The following is a 15,757-nucleotide window of genomic DNA, read 5'->3' as shown; positions in this document are numbered from 1 at the left end:
CCTATGCTTTTTCACTCTTTTCCTTCTGTCACAGCTGGCGTAAACCTATCGTTGCTTGTGTTTTTTCTCTCTTTTCTTTATGTCACAGCCGGTGGAAGCATATCGCCACCTGTGTTTTCTCTCTCTTTCTTCTCTTCTATCACAGCCGGTGGAAGCCTATCGCTGCCTGTGTTTTCTCTCCTTTTCTTTTAGTCACAGACGGTGGAAGTCTATCGCCGTCTGTGCTTTCTCTCTCTTTTCCTTTTGTCACAGCCGGCGGAAGCCTATCGCCGCCTGCATTTTTTCTCTTTACTCTTCCTTCTATCACAGCCGCCGGAAGCCTATCGCCACCTGTGTTCTTTCTCTCTGCTCTTTATTTTGTCATAGCTGGCAAAAGCCTATCGCCGACTGTGTTCTCACTCTGCTCTTCTTTCTCCCACAGATGGCGGAAGCTCATCGTCGTCTGAGAGAGCCCCATCTCATTGCCGTCTATGTCTTCCTTCATCTTCCTTCTCTCTCTACTTCTTCTCTTTGTTTTTCCCTCCCTTCTTTCTCTTCCTCTGTCTTTTCCCTCTATCTCCTCTCATGCTCTTCTTCTTCTCTCTCTCTCCCTTTCCTTCAATTCTTCTCTTCTTCTTTCACTGATTTCTCTCTCACCTCGCTGTTCCTTTTCTTTTGCTTTCTTATTTCTCTTCTTCATCTTCTCTTCTCTCTCTCTTTCTGTTCTCTTTTCTTTCTTTTACTCTTTCGTTTGATCAAAGGGGGGTTGAGACTAGCACTCCATGGTAGTCCAGTCGTCTAACAGTAATGCCATTGTGCCGGTCAAAGTTACTGTGCCTGCTTTACTGTCACGACAGACTAGCCATTGTATCAAGCTAGTCGGTATTGGTACTATCGTCTAGTAGTAATTCTATTGAGCCGGTCTGAGTTACCAAGCCCAATTTACTTCCATGCCTGGTCAATTACCTACTAGTTTAGTCACTATGTCGGTCTCACCGCCTGGTTAAATTCTTCTCATCCCAATCTTAATTCGCCTATTCTTCTCTTCTCCTTTTTGAACACGTCTGTGTACGTTCACCCAAAGGCAAGGTGGGGTCCCTCGACTCACTTGTCTTGTAACATTTGTCATGTGTGTGTGATTGCAAAAACATGAGAATACAAGCTAAGGGAGGCGATTCCGAACCAGTTCTACTACTGGGGAGCTTTCTTCGTGATCTAAGAGGGCGCCCACGCGAACCAGCTCGAGTAAGTCTCGAACCCACCTTAAATTCCTCTCATCAGTTGGTCCACCTGCCTTCGCTCCTGAGAGAGGTTCCCGAGAGAGCGATCTCAGAGTCCCGGGTTCCCTTGAAACCCGAAACGCGTGCCGCCCGATTATCCAGATATGGAGGGTGAGATCGAAGCACCTAACCAAAGGAATCCAAAGTTATGGTTAGCCAGACTTCCCAATAAGTAAAATTTTTTTGTACACATATTTGGCTAGCGCCCTTCCACTGTGTTGGCTTACTTATGTGGACTATTATCGTTTGATACTCAAATTTAGGCAAAAAATTATCTAGTCTCCAAGGAATGGCCACATACTTTCACTCGAAATCGCAGCATTGGGAAGTTATCCACTGTCTCTTTTGCATCATTTTATGTTATTAAATGGTCGGTCTGATTGATTTTGAAGTTTGAACTTTGGTATGGTGTAAGAAAGTGTCATTAACCAACCATGTTTGGTGTCTACTAGACCATGTGCTTCCGTCCCCTTCCTAATAATGGACACTGGAGATTATAACTGCACTCTGACGACTGTCCATCATTGGGAACTACAGTTGCTTGGTGTCCACTGTCCTTGACAAAACTGGCAGTGGATCACCTTGTGTATATGGTACCATTTCCCATTAGATGGTTATTAATACAAGTGAGGACTGTTTTTGTCTATATGCTTGTTCCTTTTAAGAGTGAATTAAAGTTGTTCTAGTTTGATTAAGACGTATGACATGCTGGTCGTATGTTGCTTTTGTATACTTATGGGAAAGTCTACTATAATAGAATGCATTGGATATAAACTAAAATTAGTTGGGTAATCGTTTCTAATGGAATGATGGATGGTGGTGATGATTGGGACCCCAAGAACAGGGTGTGGCGCCAATGGTGGGTCCCACTCCTCTCCATCATCTTTAATTTCCATGGACATTGATGATTCAATGGGATGTGGTTTTACTTTGCCTTCCTACTCACTACCCAAGTAACAGATTCATGTTTTCTTTTGCAGGAAGAGATTGATAAGTTGTACCTGAGGGTGAAAGAGCAAAGGTCCTGATGTTTGCAGTCTTTAGTGCTTGATAGTTTCTGATTATGAACTAGTTAAGACTCCACGAGATATCTTATCTATATTTTTTATGAATGTTGAATTTTGGTAACCATGTCCATATGTCATCATATGTTTGAGTAAATAATCTGTGTATAATGTATCTATACATTACCCATGCAGATAGTAGGATCAATTATTTATATATTTCTGCATAATTCCCATAGTGCCTCTGATCTATATCTGGCCATCCACGGAAATACCAGCATGCTTGTGTATGGGATGGGTCTGTTAGCTTGTGATTTTTGTATGGGTGTGTATCAGGTGGTCTGGCAGTCCGCCAACAAATTGGCTGGTACCCAATATAAGGTGGACTCTTCTATATGACAATTTTCAGAACACTTTTGATTCACCTTGTGAACCTTAAGCTTTCGAAAGCCTACATCTTTTGTTTGAGGGAGATGCTTTCAAGCATTTTTGAGTCAAATTGTTCATTTATTTCTTTATGAATTTGATCTTGCAATGATTAAAGATGACCTGAAATCAAAATTCCCCTACATATGTTTTGTGCCTGACCATGTGTTGACGATTGGACTTGCAGACTGCTGAATCTTTGTTTATTTTGTATTGCATGGTCAGGATTAGCAATTTAGTTGGATTTTTCAAATGGGATATTTATGCTTGTGTCTTCATCAATTTAGGATATTAAAAAATTCCTCTAGTTCACCCAAAAAAAAAGGGAAAATTACAAAAAAAAATCCTAAAATGGACTATCTATGCAACTTCCCCCCACCCCCCCCCCCCCCTCCGCCCCTCCAATCTTTTCTCACTTTTTTCCTCCAAAACAACCTTTCCTCGCAAAAACCCCTCCAAGGTAAAAAGTTGTTATTTTTTGGATGGAAATGCCCTTATTGTACAAACCAAATCAATTCGCGGGTCCTAAGTAGCGTACTGTCGGAGCACGTCTTTGCACTGTCGGAACACATCTTTGCATTGTCGAAGCGTGTTCTCATAATGTTGAAGCGTCTTGTCTTAGACCTGCATTGCCGGAGCGCACATTCAGAATGCCGGAGCGCTTGTTTATATTGATGGAGCGCGGTCCTCCATTGTCGAAGTGCTGTGGCTCCAGAGACTTTATTGACGGAGTGGAATGCTGGAGCGCGTCTTTGCACTACCGGAGTGAGTTCTCATAATGTCCGAACGTTGTGGCTCAGACCTACATTGCTGGAGCGCACATTCAGAATGCCAGAGTGCGTGTTTGTACTGTCGGAGCGTGTGTGAAAACAGGAGAGAGAAAGCCGTGTGAAAACAAACAAGGGTGGTTGGGGGGTTATTTGCGAGGAAATGTTGTTTGGGGGGAAAAAATGAGAAAAGATTAGGGTGGGGGTAAGTTTATTTATTTTTTTTGTCTATTGTTTGGAAATTTTAGATACTGTAAAATTATTAGAAATAAATGTGATATTTCTGCTTTTAGTAAAATTGTGAGATTTCTTTTTACTGTTTTTGAATATTTAGACATTATAAAATTCATGTGCAAATGACTGCTTTATTATTTGAAAACTGATATTTTTGCAATTGATTATAGCATTGTTTGTGAAATGTTTATTTACGAATTGACATCCCATAAATTGTGATAATTCTGTATTCTTGAATTTCTATAAGAGTTTTTCTATACATATTAGATTGGCAATTATGCTAGAATGTCTTTACGAATTGCTACCTTTCTAAATCTGAGCCAAAAATATTTGACTGATTATTTTTGAAATGTTATTGAAAGTGACTGTTATTAATGGTTTCAGTGAAATTCATATTAATAATTTCAGTGATATGTTGAGTATATGATATTGCTGCTTTCGAATGTTTAAAGAGATTTAGAAATACTTTAAGTATGCAAGTGGACTCATCCGGTTCGCTGGTGAGGTATAAGTGGACCTATCCGGTACGCCGGTAGGGATTAAGTGGACTCATCCGGTACGCTGGTGAGGTATAAGTAGACCTGCAAGGATTAAATGGACTTATCTGGGACGTCGATAGGGATTAAGAGGACTCATCAGGATGCTGATGGGGTATATAGGTGACCTACTTGGGACGTCAGTAGGGTATTTTGTGAAATCTTTTGAATTATGCACTGACGTTAAATTGTTATACGCATTTCAATTATTCGAATTATACTTAATTATGCATTTTGAAAGCGAAACTGTTGATGCATTTTTGTTAATAGATCTCCTTTTTGAAAATATTGATATCTTTCAACCATGATTATTTTTAGGATTATGATGATCACTTACTGAGTAGTCAAACTCATCAAATTATGGCAAACATTTTTTCAGGATAACTGCTGTTTCAATTTGAGTGCTCGTCAGGATCAACTCTGGAAGATATTGTAGTTGTGCTTAAATTTTCTTTTGTTACTTTGTAAGAATTCGCCACCGTAAATTTGTCATATCAAGAGATGTATAGATGTTTTGACTGTCACATCTCAGGAATATCAGTATTGTAAATTATTGATACGTGAAAGCTATGGTATCAGAGCAATAGGTTTAAGATTCTTAAGAAATTTAAAAAGAATGTACTTAAAATCACATTTATTGTGTGTACAAACTGGGACGAAGTCAATATCCAGAATAGTTGAAGCTAATATGGAAGGAATTCACAAAGTCTTGGAAAATATAGTTGCTCTAATGCAACATCAGATGGAAAACAACAATTCACCCATGTAGTCAGTTACGGGAAATGGTGGGAGTAATATCGAATAATTTAAGAAATTGAAACCACCTTCCTTTAAGGGTGCTGTAAACCCACTGGAAGCCGAGGGATGGATTATGCAATTGGAGAAAATATTCGAGGTAATGGAATGTCCTGATGATAGGAAAGTAGCCTTGGCAGTTTTTATGTTAAAAGGTGAAGCACAACATTGGTGGCGAACGGCAAAAGGAGTATTGATCAAATAAAATAAACCCTTGACTTGGGAAATATTTTTAGAGGCATTTAATGAAAAATATTTCCTAGATTTTATTCGAGACCAAAAAGAAATGGAATTTCTAGAATTAATCCAAGGAAATCGGACAGTAGCACAGTACGAGGCTAAGTTCACTGAATTGGCCAGGTTTGCACTACATGATTAACAATGAGGCACGAAAGGTGAAAAAATTTGAAAGGGGTCTCAAACCAGCTATTAGAAGCAAAATATCAGTCTTAAAATTGAGAACTTATGCTGAAATAGTGGATCGAGCTCAAATTGTCTAAAAAGATTTCGAAGATTACCAAAAGATAAAAAATCAGAAAAATCAAGTTAGACTCACACTATCAAATCGACAACAGTTTGAAAGGGCAAACAATAAGCCAAGGTTCTTGCCACTTGCAAGCCCAATAGAACTATGTAAAAAATGTGAGAAAAACCATGGATCGAGCCCTCGATATTGGAATACTGGAGCCTGTTTTAAATGTGAAAAATTGGGGCACCAGATTAGAGAATGTCCTAGCTTATAAATGCAACAGCTTCCAAAGCAGAGAGAAATAGCTCAAAAGCCTCAGATGAAGGGAATAGTATTTACGATCACCCAGCAAAACGTTCAAGCCTCAAAATTAGTGATCTAAGGTACTCTTATTATCTTCCAAATAGTAGCTCATGGTTTGATTGATCCTGGATCTACTCATTCATTTGTGTCACCACACTTTACATGCCACTTAAAGGTAGAACTAGAACAATTAGAATATATTCTAGAGGTAGCCACACCGATGGAAAATTCAAGTGACACCAATATAGTATACAAATCCTGTATAATAGAGATCGAAGAAAAGAAAATGTTAGTTGATTTAATATTCTTAGAAATTCAAGATTTTGATGTAATATTAAGCATGGATTGGCTTTCTGCATACCATGCAAGTATTAATTGTTACAATAAAATGGTTACCTTTAGTATTTCGAATCAACCGGTATTTTACTTCAATGGTATCAAAGAAGACTCCCCATCATATTTAATCTCTAGTATTCGAGCTAATCGCCTTATGCGAAAAGGGTGTCAAGGCTTTCTTGCCTATATCAAAGAAGACATGAAGGAAGAGATAAATTTGGATACCACTCCGATTATCCAAGAATTTCTCGACGTTTTCCTTGAAGAATTGCCAGGATTACCGCCTGACAGGGAAATTGAATTCTCTATTGAATTATTGCCAGGGGCAGCCCCAATTTTTAAGGCACTTGGAAAACCTAAGGAACTTAAACAACAATTGGAAGAATTATTAGATAAATGTTTTATCAGGCCCAGTGTGTCACCTTGGGGTGCTCCGATATTATTTGTTAAAAAGAAAGATGTGACCATGAGATTGTGTATCGATTATAGACAGTTGAACCAAGTGACAGTGAAAAATAAGTATCCATTACCTAGAATTGATGGTTTATTTGATCAATTACAAGGATCACAAGTGTTTTAAAAAATTGATATTAGATCTGGATACCATCAGCTTAAGATTAAAAGTGAAGATGTTCCCAAGACAGCTTTCAGAACAAGGTATGGCCATTATGAATTTTTAGTCATGCCTTTTGGATTAACCAATGTACCGGCTGCATTTATGGATTTGATGAATCGGGTCTTTAAGCTCTTTTTGGATAAATTTATTGTGGTATTCATTGATGATACTTTAATTTATTCCAAGAATCAGAAGGAAGATGAGCAGCATGTAAGAGTGGTATTGCAAATATTAAGAGAAAAGAAATTATATGCCAAACTTAGTAAATGTGAATTTTGGCTTGAACAAGTGACATTTTTAGGACATGTCATATCAAAGGAAGCTCAATCAGTTGATCCTTCAAAGGTTGAAGCCGTTGTTAATTGGAAACAACCAAGTAATGTGACTGAAGTTCGAAGTTTTTTGAGATTGGCAGGATATTACAGAAAATTTGTAGAAGGATTTTCTCGAATCGCAACCCCATTGACTAGATTGACACAGAAAAATGTCAAAGTTGAGTGGACAAGTGAATGTGAGGAGAGTTTTCAAGAACTAAAAGTTCGATTAAGTTCAACACCTATTTTAACTATTCCTGAGGGGAGTGGGGGATTTGTGATTTATAGTGATGCTTCACATAAAGGCTTGGGCTGTGTATTAATGCAATATGGGAAAGTAGTGGCATATGCATCTAGACAGTTGAAAGAATATGAGAAAAAATATCCAATTCATGACTTGGAGCTGGCTGCATTAGTATTCGCTTTGAAAATGTTGAGGCATTATCTCTATGGCGAGCAATTCGAAATATACACGGATCATAAGAGCTTGAAATACCTCTTCTCTCAGAAGGATTTAAATATGCAGCAGATAAGATGGATGGATTTCTTAAAAGATTATGATTGTACAATCCATTATCATTAAGGAAAAGCTAACGTTGTGGCTGACACTCTAAGTAGAAAATCTACGGGAGTCTTAGCTCATCTAATGATCCAAGAAATGAGATTGTTAGAAGAAATAGTGGATTGACATCCGGCTCTGTCCATTAATGGTGTGGTAAGTATGATTGCCAACATTAAGGCAGAACCCCAATTAATCCAACAGATTCGATCGGCACAAAAGAAAGACCCTCAGCTAATAACAATTGTAGAAGAGGTGAAGCTGGGAAAGAGAGACGAATTCTCTTTATGTAGTAAGGATTTGCTAAGATTCAAAGGTCGGATTGGTGTCCCGAATGATGAGAGTGTGAAGAAAGCTATCTTAGAAGAAGTACATCACTCTCGTTATACTATACATCCCGAAAGTATTAAAATATATCAGGACCTGAAGAAAACCTTCTGGTGGAATAATATGAAAAAAGAGGTAGCACTATTTGTGTCTAAGTGCCTAACATGCCAGCAAGTAAAAGCTGAACATCAAAGGCCCGCTGGGTTGTTGCAGCCTTTACCCTTGCTAGAGTAGAAGTGGGAGCACATCTCTATGGATTTTGTCTCTGGCTTGCCTAGAACAAATTCAGGATATGATAGCATTTGGGTCATTGTGGACCGGCTGACCAAAGTTGCCCACTTTCTGCCGATTCACACGACATACAATTTAGATCGATTGGCCCAGTTGTACATTAAGGAAATAGTGCAGTTGCATGGAGTTTCGGTTAGTATTGTATCAGACAGGGATACTCGGTTTACTTGTAAATTTCGGGCTAGGCTACAGTCAACCATGGGGACGAGACTCACCTTTAGCACTGCCTTTCACCCCCAAACTGATAGACAATCGGAGAGGACCATCCAAACCTTGGAAGATATGTTGAGGGCCTGTGTCATTGACTTTATAGGAAGCTGGGATGACCATTTACCCCTGATTGAGTTTGCTTATAATAATAGCTTCCAAGCCAGTATTCAGATGGCACCATATGAAGCCCTGTATGGAAGGAAATGCAGGTCACCCATCTATTGGGACGAGGTTGGTGAAAGAAAGCTTTTGGGGTCTGAGAAAGGCTAAGGACAGCTCAGAGTCGGCAAAAGAGTTATGTCGATAACCGATGGAGAGATCTTGAATTTGAGGAAGGTGATCGAGTTTTCCTAAAAATCTCACCAACTTAAGGCATTATGAGATTCAGCAAGAAATGAAAGCTGAGCCCACGTTACATTGGACCATTTGAAATTCTGGAAAGAATCGGAGGTGTCGCTTATAGACTTGCCTTACGGCCTGAATTGGCAAACGTCCATAATGTCTTCCATGTATCATCACTACGAAAATATCAGCCCGACCCATCCCATATCTTGAAATATGAACCTTTACCGATCAGGAAGAACTTATCCTTCATTGAGCAGCCAATTTTGATACTTGATAGAAGGGTACAAGTGTTGCGCAACAAGGAGATTCCCTTGGTTCGTATATTATGACAGTACCATTCAAGAGAGGAGTCGACTTGGGAACGAGAAGACGATATCAGAGAAAAATTTCCCTATCTTTTTCAGTAATCAGGTACACAAAAGCTTTTGGTTTAAGTTTTTACTGCTTTGCCACGTCCTTTAGTGGACGTGGGCTTTAAACGTTCCAGTGTAATATAATTGTTACACCTCATGTATGAGGTGTAACTTAATAAGATAAAATAATAAGGTGTCTTAAGAATTTATATAGGAGAGGCGAAAACTCCCACCTTAGAAAATTTTTGAGATCTTTCTCTCTCTAGTTGAAACGCAGTGAGCTCTTTCTCTCTTTAGCCAAATTTTTATCGGAAGCTCCCTCTCAAATAATTTAGGTTAGTAACTTCATTATCTTGAAAAATAATCTGTTCTTTTTTAAAAATGAAATGAAATAATTACTTCTGCTTATTATCATGAATTTTAAGCGCGATAAATTTTATGCGCAAGCGATCTCATTATTTTGAGAAAATAATCTTTTTAATAAAATTGTGATATTTTATCTATGTTAGAAATCTTAAATGCTGTAAATTCTTCGAAAAATAAATTTATTTATTTTTCTTGTCTATTGTTTGAAAATTTTAGATACTGTAAAATTATTAGAAATAAATGTGATATTTCTGCTTTTAGTAAAATTGTGAGATTTCTTTTTACTGTTTTTGAATATTTAGACATTGTAAAATTCATGTGCAGATGACTGCCTTATTATTTGAAAACTGATATTTTTGCAATTGATTATAGCATTGTCTGTGAAATGTTTATTTACGAATTGACATCCCATAAGTTGTGATAATTCCGTATTCTTGAATTTCTATAAGAGTTTTTCTATACATATTAGATTGGCAATTATGCTAGAATGTCTTTACGAACTGCTACCTTTCTAAATCTGAGCCAAAAATATTTGACTGGTTATTTTTGAAATGTTATTGAAAGTGACTGTTATTAATGGTTTCAGTGAAATTCATATTAATAATTTCAGTGATATGTTGAGTACATGATATTGCTGCTTTCGAATGTTTAAAGAGATTTAGAAATACTTTAAGTATGCAAGTGAACTCATCCGGTTCGCCGGTGAGGTATAAGTGGACCTATCCGGTACGCCGGTAGGGATTAAGTGGACTCATCTGGTACGCCTGTGAGGTATAAGTGGACCTGCAGGGATTAAGTGAACCTATCTGGGACGTCGATAGGGATTGAGTGGACCTATCAGGACGTTGATGGGGTATATAGGTGACCTACTTGGGACGTCAGTTGGGTATTTTGTGAAATCTTTTGAATTATGCACTGACGTTAAATTGTTATACGCATTTCAATTATTCGAATTATACTTAATTATGCATTTTGAAAGTGAAACTGTTGATGCATTTCTGTTAATGGATCTCCTTTTTGAAAATATTGATATCTTTCAACCATGCTTATTTTTAGGATTGTGATGATCACTTACTGAGTAGCCAAACTCATCAAATTATGGTAAACATTTTTTCAGGATAACTGCTGTTTCATTTTGAGTGCTCGTCAGGATCAACTCTGGAAGATATTGTAGTTGTGCTTAAACTTTCTTTTGTTACTTTATAAGAATTCGCCACTGTAAATTTGTCCTATCAAGAGATGTATATATGTTTTGACTGTCACATCTCAGGAATATCAGTATTATAAATTCTTGGGGCGTGACACTTTTGATCCTGATCCTTAGTATTCGAAGTAAAAACTTTTAAATAAAAGCCGCTTATTCTTTTTCTATTTTGTATTACTCGGTTAGAATGTGCAATGTGGTTATCAAAAAGCAAAATTTATGCTCACGTCTTTTTAAATTTCCATTGTTCATGTTCATATATATTTTCTTTTTTTTTGGATTTTAATTATTCCTGCTTTGGGCCTTCAAGATTTGAAGTTATAAATTATTTCTTGACATTATATTTTGAAGATTTGAAGTAAATCTTTTTAATTAATGACTTTGGACCTTCAAGTTCTAGGTTGTCTCTTGGCTTCAGAAGGCGACTGATTATCTTTTGGGAAAACAAGTATTGGCATTTGAACCAATGATTTCAAAAAAATAAAAAATAGTAAAAAAGAAGAGGTTGCAAAGGATCAAAAGACAACAAATTATACTTGAGGATATGCTTTTATGCTTCTAAATCAATAATGTAAATCCTCAAAAAAAAGTTAAAAAATATTCTCAAATTGCTCTTCTTTGGTATTTGAAATGAAGAACATTCAAGGCTATTTTTTTGAAAAAGTATATACAAGGTTGACACCTTATATTGTAGAATCAAGGTGCATATTAAAAATCATTTGGAAAATGTTATTTTGATGTTGGAAAACCATCTCATTGATCATCTTGATGTCCAGATGTATGGACATGAGGAAGAAAAGATTTCAATTCCCAAAAATAGTACATCTAACAACACATTATCTAGACCATCCATTTTTACAATTTCATGCGCTTGTAGATCTATTTGATTTGAGCCCTTTTTAAAATTTAAAATTTTATAATTAGAGATAAAAATGGATTCTTAAGGCATCTTAAGAAATTGCATCTTATGATAAAAATTTAAAGGTATGCCTTACTTGAATCATTAAAGGTTGCAACTTTATGCAAACCACACCTATACTTTTATTTGGCATTCACAAGGCATTAGCGCCAAATGATCAAATTACCCCCAATAGTTCAGCATTAGGAAGGTGGAATACATTTTTAGAGTTCCTAAACCTTAAAAATGGGGGTAATTATTTCGCTTGAGCAAACTTATTTTTTTAACCCCTAGTTGTTCCATTTTAGAGACATGACACAATGTTCCTTTCTTTAAAAATATGTCTTTTATTTCTAATACTGAACTTTGAGGGGCAAGATGGCATTTTTTCTCTTTCGATCTAGTCAAAGCGATCATTTTAGCCCTAGTTGTTTAGCAGTAGGAAGCCAAAATTATATTTTACCTTAGGGAAACTTTTTGTTGTTCTTTTCTCAAGCAGAACAACGAAGGGTATTTTTAGTAGGAAAATGGTTTGATAGGGCTGTAGCCTTATCAAAATAGGTAAAGCTTCACTTCATTACTCATCAAAAATTGCTATTCAAGTGTTGAAAAACCTTTAAATCTATCATCTCAGCTTAAACATTATGGTTGTGCAAAAAAAATTAGGATTTCAAATTCTAAAGATAGTGTATATTCCAACAAATCATCTAAGACCATCCATTTCACCCTAAAAACAAGTGTTTACAAACTCGTAAGATCTAAACCATTTTTTAAGTTTCAAATTTTGTTGTCAGTGTTGGAAGTTAATTTTTGAACCACATGAAGATTTTCGATGCCGAAAGTGCTTTCTGGATGAGGATTTGACGTGAGGCTTTATTTTATTTTCATAAAGCCTAGACCCTATGGAAATTCATCCTTTTTAGAAAGGAAAAAGTTTATATAAGATTTCTACCTTATATACTATAGAAGTAAGGAACCCTAAACTCCAATAGAAAAGATTATTCCGATTTTAAAAAACTATCCAATTGACCAACTCAGCATCGAGATGTATGCATATAAAGAATAAAAAATTCAAGTATTATAAATAATGCATTTTATAACAAGTGATATGGATTGTCTATTTTCAATATTTTCAAGTGTTTATAGATCTATTCGATTTGCACCGTTTTTTAAATTTTGAATTTCATAATTATGGTTAAACACATATTTTTAAGTCATTGAAAGATTCCGAACACCAAAATTGCATCTTTTGATAAAATTTAGAGGTGCACCTTACTTGTATCGTATAAAGCAAGCACCTTATATAAACCTCAACCTTTTAGAAATAGCACCAATACCCCGTTGAATGATATAAAAACTTAAAAGCATACCATCAAGTATAATATATTATCTTTTGACCCCTTTATTGATATTGGAAGAGGTCGTCCTCCTTTTGATATTTTTTCAAAAAGAAAAAAGTTTTTGCCAAGCTACTAGAACGGACTTCAAATTTTTTAAGGCCATTGATTTCAAACCGTGAAGGTTAGATGCAAAGACTAATTTAACTCATGGGTCTGGACCTTGAATGCTTAAAGTCAAAAGATGATTTTGGATCTTGAAAGTCCAAAGTCATAATTAAACAGATTTGCCTTGGATCTTCAAGATCGGAAATCTTCACATATAGCTTCAAATAATGAAAGCCTAAAGTGAGGGAATTTTTGAAAAAAATAAACACAATTGAACAAACTGCGTCAACATAATATACAACAATTTGGGGAGATTTTTTAAAGGGTGCGGTTTGTATAGAGCTTAGGCTCTAAACAATCAAATTAGAGCCTACCCTCAAATAATGTCAAGAAATGTGGTATCAACACTGGAAATCTTTGTGATAGCCCTAAAACATATTTTCATCTTTATTTATAAAGTTTAAAGCTTCAAAAATAATGTAAATTGAGAGATCTATGAAAACTTGAAAATCTTGAAAATTGACAGTCCAAAAATGCCTTACATAATACACTATTTACAAAACTTGCAATATTTTTTTTTCTTATGTCCATATATCTTGATGTCGAGATGATCAATTTGAAGATAGTTGGACATCAAAACAACCTATTCTAGTAAAATTTTTGAGGTAGGCTCAAATTTGATTGTTTAGAGCCTCGGCTCTATAAACTTTTCCCTTTTTTAAATAAAGGAAACTTAAGGGTACATGACCATAAATTTCCCTTATTAAAAAAAAAGGTCGATCCAAAAAGCATATGGCATTTGGCCATTCATTGTTTGGTGGTCAATAGACCCTATACTAATAATTAAAAAAGAAAAGAGAGAAAAAAAAGAAAATTTTCAGGTGATGAGTAAATGACCATAAAAAAGAAATAAACTGAAAAACAAAAAATTGAGAACAAAAAGAAAAAAAAAATATTTCAAAAAATAGCTTCAATTTAAAAATATAGATTTGAGTCAGAATAAAAAATCGAGCTTAAAACGAAAAAATACTGAAAGTTTCCCAATGGATTTTCATCTAATATGAGATTAAAATTGTGTTTTCTTGAGATAAAAGGGATAAAAAACATATGAGAACTGAAGAATTTGCAGAAAATAAAACCTAAAATTGATCTTAGAGAATTTTGGACTTGTTTGAATAATTTTGTTAGGGCTTTTATAGATCAGTGTCATAAGAACATATTACAACAAATTTGACGAGATTGGTGACCGAATGAAAGAGAAAATTTGCTATTTCAGTTTAAATAAACTCCCAAGCTGTGGGCTCCCAATAAAGGGCTCAAACACTAACATTTTTATGTGTTTTTTAGCGGATAAAAGAGGAAGAAAGATTGAAAATGATGAATTGAGAGTTTTATGAAAAAAAAGATTTATTCCTTTAATATAAGTTGGGCTGTTCTGCTGAACTTGAACAAGTTCCACATAGGTATTGACGTGCCTCCGGCGGTTATGAGTCAGTCCGATGATTACGTAAATGCCGGTTTATCTAAAAAAAGAATTGCATTTGTTCATTCGCGGAGGATGCCTTAATTTTTGGTTTTGTTTGGCTACTTTCTCTCGTAGAGTATTCACTTAACCTACTAAATATTCATAAAACAATCATTGCTTTTGATTTTTAATATGAAATTTTTGGAGCAAGAGCATTTTTTTGTCATTAAGAGAGGTAACATATATATTTTTATAACAAATTAGCCGCATTCTAATTAATTTTTTAAAAGTAAGTAGATGATGCCATATCCCATAGGAGTCATTCACCAATATAGTTTATAAATCTTATTTTATCAAATATTTTATTTGACTCTTAGTTAATTATTTAAAATTCCTTAGGCTAAAAGTTCACTATAATGTGATGTAAGGGTATCAAGAGTTCAATTATTGAGTAGATTAAAAAAATACTCTATGAAATAAAATCGCCTAACAAAACCCTTTAAGTGTAACCTCCTCCATTCTCGTATATTTTAGAAAATGTATTTGTTCTGCCTCATTTTGGTACGGTAGTTACTAGTTTTGCGTAGCTTTGAAATTCCTTCATCCTTTGGTGTATTTATTTTTGGGAAAATTTTACATAGAACCCTAATTTCTTATGTTATTTTATGGTAGACTCTTTTTCTATTTTTCTTTCAAACGGCATAAATAAACCCCGAAAGATTTCACCATACCCCCTCATCTCTTATCTCCTTCGTTTAGGAAACCCCTAAAGATTTCACTATATCCTCTCATCTATTATCTCTCTTTTTTTTATTGATTTTTTATCGTTAAAATTAAGTTCAAAAAATCTTTTTATATCATTTCAACCCAAATTTTTTTTAACAGGTGGAAAGGGAAAAAGAGAGTTAAAAAAGCTTTTAGATTGAAATGGTATAAAAAGATTTATTAGGGCTAATTTTTCTGGTAAAAAATCAATGAAAGAGGGAGATAAGAGATGAGGGGGTACGGTGAAATCTTTAATTATACCACTTGAAGGAAAAAAGAAAGGAGGGTCTACAATGAAATATTATGAGGAATTAGGGTTATATATGAATTTTTCCCTTTATTTTTTACTTTTTTCATACAATTGCAAAACCACAGCTCTAGGTAACTTACGATTATCTATTGTTCTAGCGGCATCTGAAGTAGGGCTGGGACCCACTCCTTATTGAAGCTATAAACTTTGGTCCTCTTCT

The 15,757-nt window shown here is 35.4% G+C and overlaps 1 protein-coding gene across 15 annotated transcripts in view; it reads left to right on the top strand.

Annotated features, from left to right (window-relative positions):
* LOC18431294 (long chain acyl-CoA synthetase 1) overlaps positions 1–10,879 on the top strand; it is a 55,386-nt gene extending 44,507 nt beyond the window's left edge. For 3 of the 15 annotated variants that reach the window (XR_016049770.1, XM_088858854.1, XM_088858847.1), the window contains 2 exons: positions 2,240–2,280; positions 4,606–4,832. Coding sequence is in view for 10 of the 15 variants with exons in the window: in XM_088858854.1 (XP_088714980.1) it covers positions 2,240–2,280; positions 4,606–4,627 (63 nt within the window). In the remaining 5 variants the exon portion in view is untranslated. Of the gene's footprint in view, positions 1–2,239; positions 2,500–3,311; positions 3,755–4,605; positions 4,833–10,627 lie in introns of those variants that run through there. The other 12 variants (XR_016049769.1, XM_088858855.1, XM_088858849.1 and 9 more) reach the window with 6 other exon arrangements.
* The last annotated feature ends 4,878 nt before the right edge of the window (positions 10,880–15,757 follow it).

The sequence above is a fragment of the Amborella trichopoda genome, chromosome 2 (assembly GCF_054954075.1).
Source record: "Amborella trichopoda isolate Santa Cruz 75 chromosome 2, AtrichopodaSantaCruz75HAP2 v2.0, whole genome shotgun sequence".
Lineage (NCBI taxonomy): Eukaryota > Viridiplantae > Streptophyta > Magnoliopsida > Amborellales > Amborellaceae > Amborella > Amborella trichopoda.
This window is presented reverse-complemented; position numbering and strand designations above follow the sequence as displayed.